The sequence below is a fragment of the Alosa alosa genome, chromosome 1, assembly GCF_017589495.1.
Source record: "Alosa alosa isolate M-15738 ecotype Scorff River chromosome 1, AALO_Geno_1.1, whole genome shotgun sequence".
NCBI classification, from domain to species: domain Eukaryota; kingdom Metazoa; phylum Chordata; class Actinopteri; order Clupeiformes; family Clupeidae; genus Alosa; species Alosa alosa.
In genome coordinates this window covers 9,317,186-9,332,732 of record NC_063189.1, presented here as the reverse complement: position 1 = coordinate 9,332,732, position 15,547 = coordinate 9,317,186, and the positions used below count along the sequence as shown (strand labels likewise).

Sequence of the window (15,547 nt, the reverse complement as noted above, 5' to 3'; positions counted from 1 at the left end):
AAACAGGAAGATGGACTAGTTCGAGGGCAAGCGAGAGTTGCAGTGTTTTGATACAGTCGTGAATTTTTAATAGTTTGCTGGATAAGTTAACAAAGTTACCAGCGAGAGTTGCAACACATGGAATTAAGAGGAAAGAATAGAAACGATTTATTTTCAAACAAAGGATATCTATTAAGGCCTGAACAAAATCTCTTTCCACTTCAGGAAATTACACAAACAGCCAGCTGCTAGCTAGCTAGCCAGCTAACTAAACTGTTTAAATTATTAACATTTCCCTCGGGATGACTAAAGTATCTATCTATATATCCATCTATCTATCTACCTGTGCGCACACCTTGGAAACTAGATGATAATGATGGTGGTAGTTGTGAATAGTAGCAACCAAAGTCTGAAGTACCATCACAGAGGCTAGCTAATAGCAGAGCCCGTTTACATTCTCTGCTACTAGTGTTTCTTAATTCAGCTTCTTCTGCTGTGTAACGTAGTTAGCGTTAATCTTTTCACAACAGCGACACCTCTGTTCAGGAGAATATTGCAACTAGTGTCGTGACCACGACGCGCGAGTATAAATGGTTACGGCGCTTTTGTGACGTCACATTGTCGCGCTACCGGTCGGGTGTGTCGAGTATGTGGAACGTTTAAGTCTAATAGTCTCCAGATATTCCTGACAGTTCTGAATATAACAGCTCTGTTCACCAAGCTAAATAGAACGCCGCTGTCCAGCAGACTGGTTTGGTAACGTCGCCTTACTTGCACAGGATAGTCAGTGAGTCATGGACTACAGATACAGGGATACAGTCTTGGCTGTGTGAGAAACCAGGCCGATTGGATGTGTACTGCAGTGCTCCACAGCCTTGGCTTTGGAATCCAGTTCCAACCAATGGTTGTTTCCTGTCTTGACTTTGTGTTGATCGAAACACTAAAAGTGTACCACTTTTAAGATTAGTGGAACGACATTGCAGAGCAAGGTTTGCTAGTCACACCCTAGATAGCCATGTTCTATCACATGAGCAGATATGAAAATAACAGCAAAATAACAGAATCCAACTTTAGATATATTGCATGTAAACTGACATGAGTTGCACATGCACATTGTTTCAGCATAATGAATTGGTGGATCGCTCTTTATTATCAACCAGTATGTGTACTGAGAACATGGAAAAGCAGTGTAATGTTTAATGTTGTGTGCTTTCAGATGAGGCAGGCTTCAGAGCTGGAATGCAGAACCCTGTCCTACTGCTTTAGCATTCCAGCATTAACCAGTGTAGTGAGGTTAATTAGGAGGGGCATTCTCTGACATCCAAGCGTGCGCAATAGACCTAAGTATGTGTGCTGGTGTAATTTGGGGAAGAGGTCCCTGATGCTTCAGGAAATCCACCCAGAATGCATAAACAAGCATCAAAAGCTCCACAGCCCCCTCAGCCGTCGGCCTGCGTTAGCCCACTGGGAGTTGTCCTGGGTGCCAGTCCTGTAAAGGTCGCCCATTGATCTCCAGGCTAGACAGCTCTGTCAGGATATGCTACACTCATTGGGACAGGAGGAGGCCCTCGTTTGTCATACTTTATTGGCTGTCTCAACTGGTTGTTTATTCATAGCTCCCTTTAGCTATAGGCTAGCTATCAGGTAACTGGTCTAACCCACTGCCAGGGACTTTTGCTAAGCTAAACTAACGGTGTCAGGCTAGGCTGTTGCACACACACAGAGAAGAGAAGGGTATGTGTGTATCCTCTTATCTAACTCTGGGGTACACAGGAAATAAGCTTATTTCTCAAAAAGTTGACTTGTTCCTTTAATAACCTGTTTGTTTGTTTGTTTGTTTGTTTGTTTGTTTGTGCAGTGAACAACTCTGTGCCTGATATCGATAACCATTCTGTTTTTTTTTTGTTTGTTTGTTTGTGCAGTGAACAGCTCTGTGCCTTCTGTTACTGTGGTGGACGGAGCCTCCTGGGTCAGGGGGATCTGAGGAGATTTGAGGCCTCACCCACTCCCAGTAGCCAATCAGGAGGCAGCACGAGGGACGGCGACGGTAGCAGTGGTGGCAGCGGTGGCAGTGACCCGGACAGCGGGGCCCCTCGGCCAACCGTGGCTCCCAGGGCGTTGTCGAGGTAAGCTGATTGGCCGGGGCTCGGACCGGGCGGCACTGTCACGTTGTGTTTGCCGCAATTGGTCAGCTCTGGGAGAGGGAGTGAAATGGCCTGTGATGGCCTCTGTAGCGGTTTAATGAGCTGAGCTAAGTGGCTTGCTCTCACAAGCGCGGCTGCCGGGAGGAGAGTCCGCCTGCCAGCCTCCGCAACTCAGAGCTGCGAGGGTGATGCAAAGACGACAACACATAGAGTACGTCATCCGCGCCTAAAAGAGGCGCGTGTGTGTGTGGGTGTTTGTGCGAGCGCACGAGCTGTGTACATCTGTGTGGCTGACAGAGTGTGTCCAGAGGCAGACACACATAGACGGGTTGCGTCACTGGTGCGCTCACACTGCTTCGGGCTGGTTTGACTCACTGAGCTGGCCGTGGTCATGGCCGCCTTCTGCCTGCGCTGACTGATTGAGAATATCACTGTGAATATGTCTGCTCTCTCCCATTTCCTCGGCTACGGCCTTTTCCTGGTCAGACAAGGCCAGGTGAACGTGATGGGGGCAAGGCGTGCTCCCAATCAAATCTTCCTTGAAGCCGCTCCTTGCTAATCAGCCGGATTAAGTCTCCGGACGTCTCTCCTCATATGCTCTCCAGATGCTACTTTTTCCGAACTTCCTCTCCTGCGTAGCGCCATATCCTTCCTCGTCTCCTCAGTCAAAGCCAGGCAGCAGCATTAGCGTTAGCGTGCTAATATGCTTGACTGGCATTGTGCAGCGAGCGCCCTGAGCACAGCTTCTGTGAAAGGCCACGTTTCTTGCCCAGGTTTTAGCCAGATCAATTAGCGTGTGTCAACCCAGCGTTAGCCCAGTGCTGCTGCCCTTTTCTCCGAGAGCCGCGTGAAGCCCAGCGATATGAAGGCCCAACTCACTCCTCTCTGAGCCTGTGCCTGGGCGCACAAAAAAAAATCCTCCCTGTGCTCCCTTGGCCAGCTGCCTAATTTGTCTCGGCTTTTCAGAGCCAATCAAGCGTCTCCCAGGGGGTGGGAATGGCGAGGGTGAGGGGGGGAAGTGGTGGGTGGTGACGTAATGCCCCCCCAAACGGGGCCTTGGCTGCCTGCCAGCTCAGCCGTGCATTGTCACAGCGGGAGCTGCACGATTGGTTGCCGCATCCGGAGGAGTGCCTGTGTGTGTGTGTGTGTGTGTGTGTGTGAGAGAGAGAGAGAGAGAGAGAGAGAGAGACAGAGAAAGAGATGGAGATGTGGAGGTGGGGGAGAGAGCGAGTGAAAGGGAAGAATGAAGTAATATCTTGAGAGACCTTTGTTGAGAATGTGACATGGCAGAAACTCTGTAGACCAGTATTTAAAAAGGTATTTTTGAATAAACGTCTATTCAGCATATCAAACTAGTAGCCCTGCATTGATTCTGAAGAAGGAATATTCCTTTTTTAAACAAAGAATATGAACGAATCAGCAACAGATTTAAACCCTCTATGGTACACATTATGATATCCTTATGGAAAAAAAATATTGTCATTGTTTTTTCTGTTTAAAAAGGTACACTTTAACAAATAATATTTTTTTTTTTTTTTTTTTTTTTTTTTTTATATATGTTTAAGATTTGTTACCTCAAGGCAACATTGTACCATAACGGTCTTTATAACTTAACACTAGAACAAAAATATGTATCTGGTTTTCAAGGCTTTACAAGTCTCATACTATCTAATTTTAAAATATAGCTGCAAGCAGCAATGAGGGGGCCAAGTAGGCAGTTCAGCAGTCCAGAAGTCCAGATTTGCCATGCAACTCAATGCCGTGGCATCAGGCATATAGCATTAAGCAGTCACAACAAGTTCCATGTCAAACAATCCAAGATTGGCTGAGTTACAAGGTCAAGTTTCACATCAAAACATAACTGATTTTGTGTGGCTGAACCAGGGCTGAGTGTTGCCGCCCCCTCACCCAGCCAACCCACCGCCGCAATCGCCCCTGCCCGTCCCACCCGCCCACCCCTTGCACGCACGCATTAGAATTAACTGGATGGAACTTCGCTGTCAACAGTTTCACATCAAAAATAAAAGATCGATTGAGATATGATCATGCTTGCTGTGATTTCAATGCCCCAATAGAGGTCAAAGGTCACCAAATTATTTGTGCATCATCAGGATGAACCAGACGGTTCTATGGGCTGCCATTGACCTCCATTGCAGAACAATACAGCAACTACAGGCCAAAATACATTTTTGTCAATTCCAGAGCCCCCTAGAGGTCAAAGGTCACCAAATTTCTTGAGCGTCCTCCTGGTGGGTCCTGAGGACCATGTACTAAGTTTGGTTTTGATACATGAAAGCGTTGCTGAGATATGAGCTCACTTCTTGTTTGGCGGCTTAGCCAAGAAATTTCGATTGGCTGTTACAGGCTTAACGCTTCTGTCAATCGTTCCAGAAAAATTAAACACTGATAAGGCAAGGTCTGAGGATGGTCTGAGCCAATTTTGGTGAAAATCAGATAAAATTTGTGACCAGTGAAAACTTTTACGTGTTTTTGATTAAATTCAATATGGCGGCCGAATCAATTATGTTGACATCACAAGTTGGCCTGAGTCAGCCTAAGGACATCCAAAAGTACTACCAGACACCACTAGTATGTTTTAATTCCAAACACATCAACAGCTACAGGCCAAAATGCATTTTTCGCTAATTACAGCGCCCCTAGAGGTCAAAGGTCACCAGATTTTTTGAGTGCTCTACAGATGGGGATATAAGTCCATGTACTAAGTTTGGTTATGACAGATGAAAGGGTTGCTGAGTTATGAGCTCACTTCCTGTTTGGCGGCTTAGCCGCATATTCCGATTGGTTGTTACTGGCTAACGGTTTTAGTTCGAAGACAAAAATCGATAATTTTTGTGCGGATTAGTCTGAAGATCATATGTATTACGTTTCGTTAAAATCGGACAAACTATGTGAGGCGTGAGCTTTAGTTTCACTTTCGATAAAATCCAATATGGCGGAAAATCCATCATGGCGGAAAATGACGTCATAGGGTGCGTTGAACTCGGCTTGGTCCAAGGATTACAACGATACCACATTTTTGACAATCGGCCATACGGGTCAAAGTTACGCGGCGTGAACGCACATCCAACTTTGGCCTGTTGGTGGCGCTAGAGTGCTTGAGTTGCCATCATGAAACTTGGTGACATTAATCATGGTACTGTCCCTAATAAGTGTGCCAAATTTCACAACTTTTTACCAGACGGTTCTATGGGCTGCCATTGACTTCCATGGCGGAAGAAAGTATAATAATAAGAAATCATAGAATCACAATGGGTGCCTTCGCAGCTTCGCTGCTTGGCCCCCAATTCCGTTGTTGCTCCCAGGCAACATTGTACCATTGCGGAATGTAAATCAATATTTTACAGATATGAAATTATAATGATTAAAACATACAAATTATCATATGAGAGCATCAAAATCACTGTTATTTACTAGTTAAAAGCTCCATAAATCTCCCCAAATGTTCTCAGGTATACACATACACACAAGCCCCCACACACATCCATGAGTTTGTGCACGTACACCCATGTATACCCATGTATGCGTACTGATGCACACACAGATAACAACATCCACTTTCCCTCTGAGACCTACATCTGACTTTTTGAAAGTTTAGTAAGCAATTTGTCTCCAGAGAAACACAGGGGGTAGGCCTACACTGTAGCAAATAGAGGGATCAGTCAGGCCTCAAACTTGGCGCCACGGGGTAGCAAGTCTGCAGCTTGACCGCAACACCTAAAAAGCCATGGATGTTGGAATGGTAGTCAGGGCACACTCAACCATAGTGCTGGCATTCTGTAAAACTCACACATACAGGTGCCCCTCGTACATCCTTCCATCCACTGTTCATCACAGGGTGCCTCACTAATGCATCGCCTTTCCATGGGGGCCCTCATACAGGGGTCAACCTGACCTAAGGGTCCCTCATACAGCTCTTCCTTTGAGCACACTTCCATTAGCATCACAGCAGGCCCTTTCACTTCTGGCATTATGATACATTTACATATACATACAATACATTTGCCAGTTTACTTACAGGTATTAGCAATATATTTGCTTGCCAATTTACTACAAATATAATGCACTTGCTTCCCTACTTAGTATTTGGTATGGCCATATGCAAATCCGTTATGGTACAATGTTGCCTCAGGGCAACATGCAGTTTTTTGTAATATCCTATGACCCCTACATTGATATGTTATGAAAAGTTGTTGATAATACATCTTTACTTATCAATAAAGCTTGCTCATAGGGAAAATGTGGCGTTGCAAGACACCTGCACAGTCCCTGAATGAGGAAGCAAAATGACTGCCTGTGAGTCATGTGACTTCTTTCTTGCAGTTGCATTGGATAGTACTGGAGTTCCCACCCCTGCTGAAGAATTATCCAATCAAATTGTTGTTTCATTTTGTTTAAACAAGCCAAATTAGGCTATGTTGCCTGGAGGCAACACCGTACAATAGAGGGTTAAGGTTTTTCTTCTCAGGACCTCGCATATAGCTTAAGCCAGTGTGATGATTAGGGTAAGGGGACAATGATTCAGGAGACTGTCTGTTAAAACTGTAGAGTTGCTGGCTTGACCTGGTCATTCCAGCTTCCTGGTGAAGTATCTTTTGGCATGTTTGCAGTTGTGATGTCTGGAGCATCAACCAGTAGCATAAATTCTGATGGGAACTTAATTGTCTTAAAATACTTTGTGCTTTTTCTTCACTTCTGGAAATATTGCCAATAGTTGCTGACCTTGCTGAGTTTGCAAATGAGGCCTCTAGGCCTCTTGGACTTTATGGGATGTGTCCCCAAGAAACAAAAGTGATGCAGTTGTCTGATAAGCACAATCTAAAGTTTGTTTCACCTTGAAGAAGCGTTATAGAGTTATTATTGAGTATGGTGTGAACTAGTGAGCTGCCTCCCTACTTCACCATGCTGTTGGCTATAATAAAAGCATGCTAACATGCTAATTGGAGTCTTTAGTTAAATTGTTGCTAATGTCATGCTGTTAAGAGTTTCCTTCTTCTTCGTCCTCTCTAGAACCACAGAAATGCATAGTGCATAGCCTGGAGACGGACAGCTGTGTTTATCGGTTCTCCTTCACATTACTATATTCTATCACAACAAATTTGAAGATCCCGAGAGTAGTTGACCATCAAGTGGCTAATTGTTGCCTTAAGTACAGTACATAATATCTCCCACTGTTTCAGTGCTACTTTGGTTTCTTCTCCAGCTGGGCAGCCAGTAGCTAAAACAACTAAACTGTAGAAATCTCAGTCTATTGGTCTTATGTCTGTTATGCTATGCCAGTATAGTGGCTCGCTCTCTAGCTCATTTGGAGACCCCTGTGTGAACACAGCTTTTCCTGTGGGTGTGGTGGAGGACAGACTGAGCTGTTGTGTTGTAATGAGGGGCACTGCTGATGTGCCACTGAAGGTGCTGACATGTTGACACCGAGTCCTTTCCCCATAACGGGCTAATCAATCAGTTCAGTCTGGCTGTGACCAGAGAGGCGTCCTCCCTCCCACCCCCAGGCCTACTGATTCTCCACGATGCATCCACGGCACACTGATGAGTGGTTACAGGAAGGGATCCATACATGCCCAGGGCCCATATTAACAAAGAGTCTTAAGACTGAAAGTAGCTCATAACTGGCCAATTTAGGAGAAAGTCTTAAGTCTTTACTTTAGGACCTGTCACTCATCAGCCAGTCACGGATGACTGGCAAGCTTGTGCATGGGAATTGACATCAACCATAGCAATGGAGCTCTTGCTTCTCCTAGGAGTTCTCGTTTTTCCATATTAAACATTTTGTGAATAGGTTTTAAGAGGAAATGTTTGGTTAAAAATAATATGTGCGATTTAGGAGCACACTTTGTGAATATGGGCCCTGATGCTTAAAGATAGTTTGGGTAATGGCCTCTTTACAGCATTTTTACAGAATTTCTTTCTGTTCACACTTTTTTCATGTCAGTATTTTTCTCTCTCTGTCTCTCTGTCTGTCTCTCTGTCTCTCTGTTTGTTTGTCTGTCTCACTCTCTCTCTCCCTCTCATTTCACAGTGCGGAGGAAGGAGCTGGCAGGTTTTGGGATGAGCTTAGTCACGTTGGCCTCCCTGATGGCACGGATGTCCAGACGCTCTTTGATGAGTCAGGTGAGGCTCCGCTGCCTTATTGGGTTCAGCATCTAAACCCCATGCCCCCTGGGAAGGATACCCATAATGAGAGAGGGACCCCTTGAGATGCCAAACACAACCTCATGACGCAGAGGTAACAGATGTTGCTCTTGTCTGATGTTGCAGGACGGTGCTGGGCCCATCAGCGCTGTGCCGTATGGTCGCAAGACGTGTGCCAGGGCGAGGACCAATCACTGCTCAACGTGGACCAAGCCATCCACTCAGGGAGCACACAGGTAAGGGGTCTTTTAAACACAGGAATGCTGGTTTGCTTTCTCGTAAACACACAGAGATGGAGACGAGTCTGGATAGGGAAGAACCTGGATTTGCCCCGTGTCAAGCTTCATATGGGCCTGGCCGTGACACTGCTTCCAGATGTCTGTCCAAAATAAGCTTGACACATATTTAAAGCGGTGCAGAACAGAAAGAAGCTTCTGGGGCTTGTCTCGGTGCAGCTGGTGGATCACAAGCATTGACTAGACTAGAGTAGAGACGACCAGCTCCATTGACCATGTCATAGCTTGACCAAAGTGGGTATGGTATGGTATGGTAAAAGACATGGTCAATAACGGCAACAATAGGCTGTTATCCACATATATCTGGCACATCTCCATGGCCGGTCCTGTGAGTAACGCCATGTGCTGTCAACCTGCTCCAGTGCTGTCGTAAGCAATGTGAGCAGTGTGATGGATCTGTCTGGTGCTAAAGGTCACCGCTGATCAGCGTGGCACACCCGCTCTCCCTCCCGCCTGCGCGACGGAAAAGGTCAAGGCACTCAGGAACACTCTTGCTTCCACGGCTTAGCACTTAGCATTTAGCACCCTCCCCAATCCCAGCCCCAAATGATGGGCTTTTAAAGCCTCCGTATCCTTTTCCAAGTGGATAAGGCGGCAGTATATAAGCCACTGAATTAGCAGCGTGAACTATGAATCGGCCTGCTCGAGTGGGCAGGTGTCAGGCTCCGCAGTTTGCATGTGACCCACACAAAATGGTCTTCCCTGACCCCAGTGTTTTTTGATGGATTAGTTAGACGTAGCTCTGTAGCTAATTGCAGTTCGCTAAGTGTGGGTGTTGTTTCGCCAGACTGTGACAGGCACAATGGAATAATTAAAGGCCACAAACACTTGCTATCTGTCCTGCACCTGGCTCTTTACAGCAATCAGGAACATGTGCATCGGTAAGGTTGTTACTTTTAGGGAAACTCTGTAGGGGAGGGTAACCCTGGAGAGGAAGAGAGCTGGCCTAAAAGGGAAAGTGAGTCTTGAGAAGGAGAAGTGAGTCAAGCTGAACAGGGAATTATTTCCCCTTCCCATCGAGTTATTTGGTTCACCTTTCACAGAACAAAAGTTGGAAACTGTGACAATGCCCTCGACTGATGTCTGGGTTTAGTTTGTCTTTATTTGCATGTAATGGTTTCTCAGGTGATATAGTTGCATAGGACCGTGATGGGAACAAAACAGGAGGTGAATGTAAAGTCTGTGGGAGTGCATACGTATTCCCACATGAGTGTGAAGAGTGCCTGCCATAGGCTTAATAGTATGTAAGGCCAGCCAACTGGAGTGGTAAACCTCTCAGTAATTGCACTGACCCTGGAAAACCTTGAGTCCAGTTTTCTGTGAGCTGTAATTATAGTTTGACTGACACGCAGTTTTCTATGAGCTCGGTTGCTGAGATGGTTTTTTGAATAGGGTCCATCCTTGCTGCGGTATCCTAGCGCTTGGTGTTGTTCTGGGTGTTTGGAGTGGACGGTTCCCTATGTAATTTTGGTGTGGTATGGTTTAGCTGCTGCAGGATTGGATGATGTGTTCATTTCACACATGGTTTTGATGGCTCTCTCTCTCCCTCTATACCTCCCACTCTCTCTCTCTCTTTCTCCCTCCCTCTCTCTCTTTCTCTCCCCCCTGCAGTGCTGTGCATACTGTAAGCGCCTTGGAGCATCCATCAAGTGCTGTGAGGAGGGGTGCGATCGGATGTACCATTACCCTTGTGCGGGGGCTGCCGGAACCTTTCAGGACTTCAAGAGACTTTTGCTCTTCTGCCCTGATCATATTGAATTAGCAATTGACAGATGTGAGCGTCTTTGTCTTCTTCTCATTTTACTCCTTCGCTTTCTCTCCCTTCGTTGTGTTTCTGCCCCTGTGACCCTCCTTCACCCTCTCAGCCCTTCTCTTACTCCCCCTGGTTCCCCTACTCTAGTTCTCCTCTATCTTGAAACATCATATGGTTTCTCTTTGGTCTTCCTCTCCATGACTATACAACAACATTCCTCCTCTCACCCATATGACCACTCATCTCTCTCTCTCTCTCTCTCTCTCTCTCTCTCTCTCTCTCTCTCTCTCTCTCTCTCTCTCTCTTTCTTTCTCTCTTTCTCTCTCTCTCTCTCTCTCTCTCTTTGTTCCTTTTATTCTGGGTCCCAGCTCTTGAGGAGGCCAACTGTGTGCTGTGCGACAGCCCCGGTGACCTCCAGGACCAGCTCTTCTGCACCAGCTGTGGGCTGCACTACCACGGCATGTGTCTGGACATTGCAGTGACCCCTCTGAAGAGGGCAGGCTGGCAGTGCCCAGAGTGCAAAGTCTGCCAGACGTGCAAGTGAGACCTCCTCCTGCTCCTACTCTCTCTCTCTTTGTTTGTTTCCTCATGGCCATCAGAGAGATGTTGTCCATTAGGCTCCGTGAGGAGAGAAGGTTTTTATGAGAAGAGATTAAGTAGATTTGTTTGCCTTGAGATGCTTGGTGTCAGGTTTGCTGTCTTTGGCTTTGTATGTCCATGGTAAAGGTGCTCTTTGCAATATCTGTGTCACTCCAGGAACCCGGGCGAGGACACCAAGATGCTGGTGTGTGACATGTGCGATAAAGGCTATCATACATTCTGCCTGCAGCCGGCAATGGACTCCATACCTGCTGGTGGCTGGAGATGCAAGGTGAGGAACCCTGACAACATCAGCCATAATGCATACCTATAATCATAGTCAATTGAAGTAATTTACTCATTATTTGCAGTTTTGTCATATGAAAATCTTTTGTGTTCCCTGGGCCTCAATTTCTTTTCAGTAGACATCATCCACCATAGATTTGAACTGAACATTGCATTTCTTGTTTGTGTGTGAACTCTTTGTAGAACTGCCGCGTGTGTGACCAGTGTGGCACGCGGACGAGTGGCCATTGGCACCACTCGGGGCTGCTGTGTGAGGCCTGTGCCGGGCAGCAGGACCCAGCGCTGGCCTGTCCTCTGTGTGGTGGGGGCCTGGACCCTGAGCTCCAACCCCACCTGCTCTCCTGCCACAGCTGCAAAAGGTACCTGAGGATGGAGGGGGAGGAGAGGGGGTAACTGGGATGCAGGGCGAATGACCCAAGTAGTGTGGAAATGAGTGAAAGGATGAATGAATATTTGTAATGAATATGCTCATGACTATCATGAAGTCTATTCTAAATACCTACAATTGTGTGTGTTAATGGAAGAGTTATGGATGGGTGCTAGCGTCTGTTGTGTTTGATTTCTTTGATTATTTTGATTTATATTTATAAATCCTTCCTATAGTCCTGCTCTTTTATCTCATATGCTGTGCGTTTGTACTCTGACGCTCACTTCTCGTTTATGATCTCGTGGTCTATTTTTAGGTGGTTGCACCTGGAGTGTGAGCAGCAGGTGGAGGGCTTTGTGGAGCCCCTGCCAGGGGAGCACTATGTGTGCTGCGGCTGCCAACGCACCAGCCCTGATCTGGACCCACCGCACAGGGACCTGGAGGCCCGGCTCATGCTGGCCACAGTCGGCGCCGAAGAGCCAGGGGACGCGCCGTCTGAGCCGCAGCCGTCCAGCCCGATGGACTGCCCGCCCAGTGGAGCGCCTGAGGAGGAAGAGCGGGCGGCTGGCACCGGCGCCGCTGGTTGTGGGCAGGCAGGAGAGCAGGTGTCTGGTGAGTGCTGCCACACAAGGGACGCTGTTTCTTTAAGACTTTGTTGTTATTGGAAAAGCCCATCCCCCGAGCGCACACAAGCTAAAGATCTCTCAAGTGTCTCTGGATCTTCTCAAGTGTAGGTTTGGTCTAGTGGCTTCGATTTAAATTTAGATGTGGGCTCTTTGGGTGTGTGTGGTGGCGTTTTTTGTTTTTCTTTTCTTTAAAAACAAACATTTTCTGGGTGTTGGCCAGAAATGTCCAAGTTTGCCAAAGGTTGAAACGGTTATGAAAAGTGCACTTCATGTAGCCAGGGTTTGTTGTTCCTTTGCAATCCAGAGACTCCCTGGACTTGCCTCGTAGCTACAGCGTCAGCCTGTGGTTTATTGGATTATCTGTGCCCGATGAGCGGTAGCAGTTTTAGGGTTTTAGTTGGACCTGGGCCCTCTTACAAGATGCTGGCCGTCTCTTAGCCAAGTGTATAAGTAAGTATAAGTATATATACTCTTTTGATCCCGTGAGGGGAAATTTGGTCTCTGCATTTATCCCAATCCGTGAATTAGTGAAACACAGTGAGGTGAAGCACACTTACACATAGACACACCCACATATGTACAGCTCCTCAGAGACTGGGTGTGATCAATGGAGTTGGGAGATGTCTGCTGGGGGAGAGAAGAGAGAAGCCTCATATCTGCTGCCAGCCTTTGTAGGGCCTCCTAACGTCAGTGCGTGCCAGAGGCTGGGGAGTGGGGAGTGGCTGCGGAGCAGGTGCTCGCTGGGTGAGGAGAAGAGGAGGAGGAGGAGGAGTGTGACTGTGGCCTGCAAGTGTGTGAAGTCGCTACATTTGTTTTTTGTCATGGCAGATGAAGAGTCAGTGTTTGGGCCTAATTTCTCTCTCTCTCTCTCTCTCTCTCTCTCTCTCTCTCTCTCTCTCTCTCTCTCCCTCTCTTCTCCCTCTCTTCTCTCTCTTTCTCCCTCTCTCTCTCTCTCTCTCTCTCTCTCCCTCTCTTCTCCCTCTCTTCTCTCTCTTTCTCCCTCCCTCTCTCTCTCTCTCTCTCTCTCTCCCTCTCTTCTCTCTCTCTCTCCTCTCTCTCTCTCCTCTCTCTCTCTCTCTCTCTCTCTCTCTCTCTCTCTCTCTCTCTCTCTCTCTCTCTCTCTCTTACTCTCAACCCTTATCATATTCTGCCATGCTTTGCATCCAAATGAACACAAGTGTTGGCTCTTTAGCTAAAGGACCCAGCCGATTATGATCTCCACTTCTGTCAGCGGACTAAAGCCACTTTGCTCACATTGTGAGATGTTCTCATGAGTACAAAATGGAAACACTTCCTGTCCATGGGATTTTACAGGATGTCTTTGACTTTCCATGTTCCACACTGACAAAGTGGGAAACATCTACAGACTTAAAAGCCGCCCATCGCCGTGCTCCAGAGATTTCCTGGGCATGCAGGGTTGTGCTTGTTGTGAGAACTACGAGAGCGCTCAAAAAGCCGCCACCTCCAGAGCTCCACTTGTCAAGGCGATGTTGGTCAACTGTGTGGGCTTTTTGCACATTGTCACGCTTGTCGTTCCCGCGGCCCCATGAAGTGCCGTCCGGTCCAACAGGACTGTTTGGCAGCGTTTCCTCCGCCGGTGTGCCCAGGACCGGCGTGTTCACACCGGAGTCCGTAATGGAGTGCTGTGGCGGCTGACTGAGTTATCAAGCCCTTTGCCAGTCTCAGCTCTCTCCCCTCTTAATATTACCCCAAACTAAAGCTTTGTTGAAAAATGCATGTGGACCTACTGGTAGATGTTTTCATTGTAGTGTGGAGGGGGGGGGGGGTGCAGATGGTCTTAAAAAATGAACTGTTGTCCTTGTGAGACTGATAGTCCTTGTGAGTGTGTGTGTGTGGTCTCGAAGTCTTGTCTCTAGTTTGGAATGGTTCTGTGTGTGGATTTCCAGAAGAATGCTTTGACATTCTGCCCTACCGAGCTCCCCCAGTGTGCAGCAGTATTGGTTTGGCCTTTGACTGAGCCCCGAGTGCTTGTCGCTACTGGTTGGTTTGATGCTACTGCACAACCAGAATCCCTGTGCTAGCTTCACCTCCACCGTGACCTGTGTGGAGCAGAATAGCTCTCATCATGGTTCACTAACAACACACAATAGCCCTCGCAAATGGTTCCAATGAAGCTTGCCGATGGATGTGGGTGAATAGAGTGAACACAAGTGACCAAATAGGTGTTTCTGAATGAGCGCTGTATAGCCATATGGCAGCAGCTATGGCACTATTTACATATTCCACAGTCGTGTTGTAGGATGCAGGATCTCTAGATTGTATTCCAAGGCCAAGCCCCTCCTCCCCCATTGGTTTTCACTACAGATGGATGTAGGCATGACATCTGAGTCTCTGCCATCGGTGGTGAAGCAAAGCCAGGAGAGGCTGGCATCAGATCAGCCAACCGCCATACATTTGCACAGTGCGAGAGATCTGTAGTCTCAACCGCCCAACGTCCATGTCGGACTACATAATCCTACCTCGCGGGTACTCCATCTGCTGTGTACGAGTTGAGCCTAGACCACAGGTTGCCATAGCAATAAACATGGAGATTGTGGACTGGTGTTAAAAATCAATACGTTTGTAATAAGTTAGATATTGAGGGTTGAAGTGATGAAATCATTTCGCTCCAGCTTTCTATCAGAAACGGTGTTAATATCTGTGTGAGAGGAGAAAGATCAGACTGCCATGTCACTGAAGACCCCATCAAACAGATCTTGGGTTTTCCTTGTGTGTTTCATGTTGTTGTTGTTGTTGTCTCACTTAACTTTGTAGCTTGAGGCTGTGCGTCTGTAGACTGCGTCTTGACGCTCTCTGAGACCTGTAGCTTGAGGCTGTGCGTCTGTAGACTGCGTCTTGACGCTCTCAGAGACCTGTAGCTTGAGGCTGTGCGTCTGTAGACTGCGTCTTGACGCTCTCAGAGACCTGTAGCTTGAGGCTGTGCGTCTGTAGACTGCGTCTTGACGTCTTGACACTCTTGAGACCTGTAGAGCTTGAGGCTGTAGCTTGAGGCTGTCTGTAGACTGCGTCTTGACGCTCTCAGAGACCTGTAGCTTGAGGCTGTGCGTCTGTAGACTGCGTCTTGACGCTCTCAGAGACCTGTAGCTTGAGGCTGTGCGTCTGTAGACTGCGTCTTGACGCTCTCAGAGACCTGTAGCTTGAGGCTGTGCGTCTGTAGACTGCGTCTTGACGCTCTGAGACCTGTAGCTTGAGGCTGTGCGTCTGTAGACTGCGTCTTGACGCTCTCAGAGACCTGTAGCTTGAGGCTGTGCGTCTGTAGACTGCGTCTTGACACTCTGAGACCTGTAGCTTGAGGCTGTGCGTCTGTAGACTGC

General features: G+C 47.4%; 1 protein-coding gene across 14 annotated transcripts in view; it reads left to right on the top strand.

Annotated features, from left to right (window-relative positions):
- kmt2cb (lysine (K)-specific methyltransferase 2Cb) overlaps window positions 1-15,547 on the top strand; it is a 78,124-nt gene that overhangs the window by 15,456 nt on the left and 47,121 nt on the right. For all 14 annotated transcript variants that reach the window (XM_048262870.1, XM_048262904.1, XM_048262894.1 and 11 more), the window contains exons 5-12: window positions 1,902-2,105; window positions 8,173-8,264; window positions 8,412-8,521; window positions 10,193-10,355; window positions 10,703-10,874; window positions 11,091-11,205; window positions 11,403-11,578; window positions 11,903-12,198. In XM_048262870.1, the coding sequence (XP_048118827.1) occupies window positions 1,902-2,105; window positions 8,173-8,264; window positions 8,412-8,521; window positions 10,193-10,355; window positions 10,703-10,874; window positions 11,091-11,205; window positions 11,403-11,578; window positions 11,903-12,198 (1,328 nt within the window). The remainder of the gene's footprint in view (window positions 1-1,901; window positions 2,106-8,172; window positions 8,265-8,411; window positions 8,522-10,192; window positions 10,356-10,702; window positions 10,875-11,090; window positions 11,206-11,402; window positions 11,579-11,902; window positions 12,199-15,547) is intronic.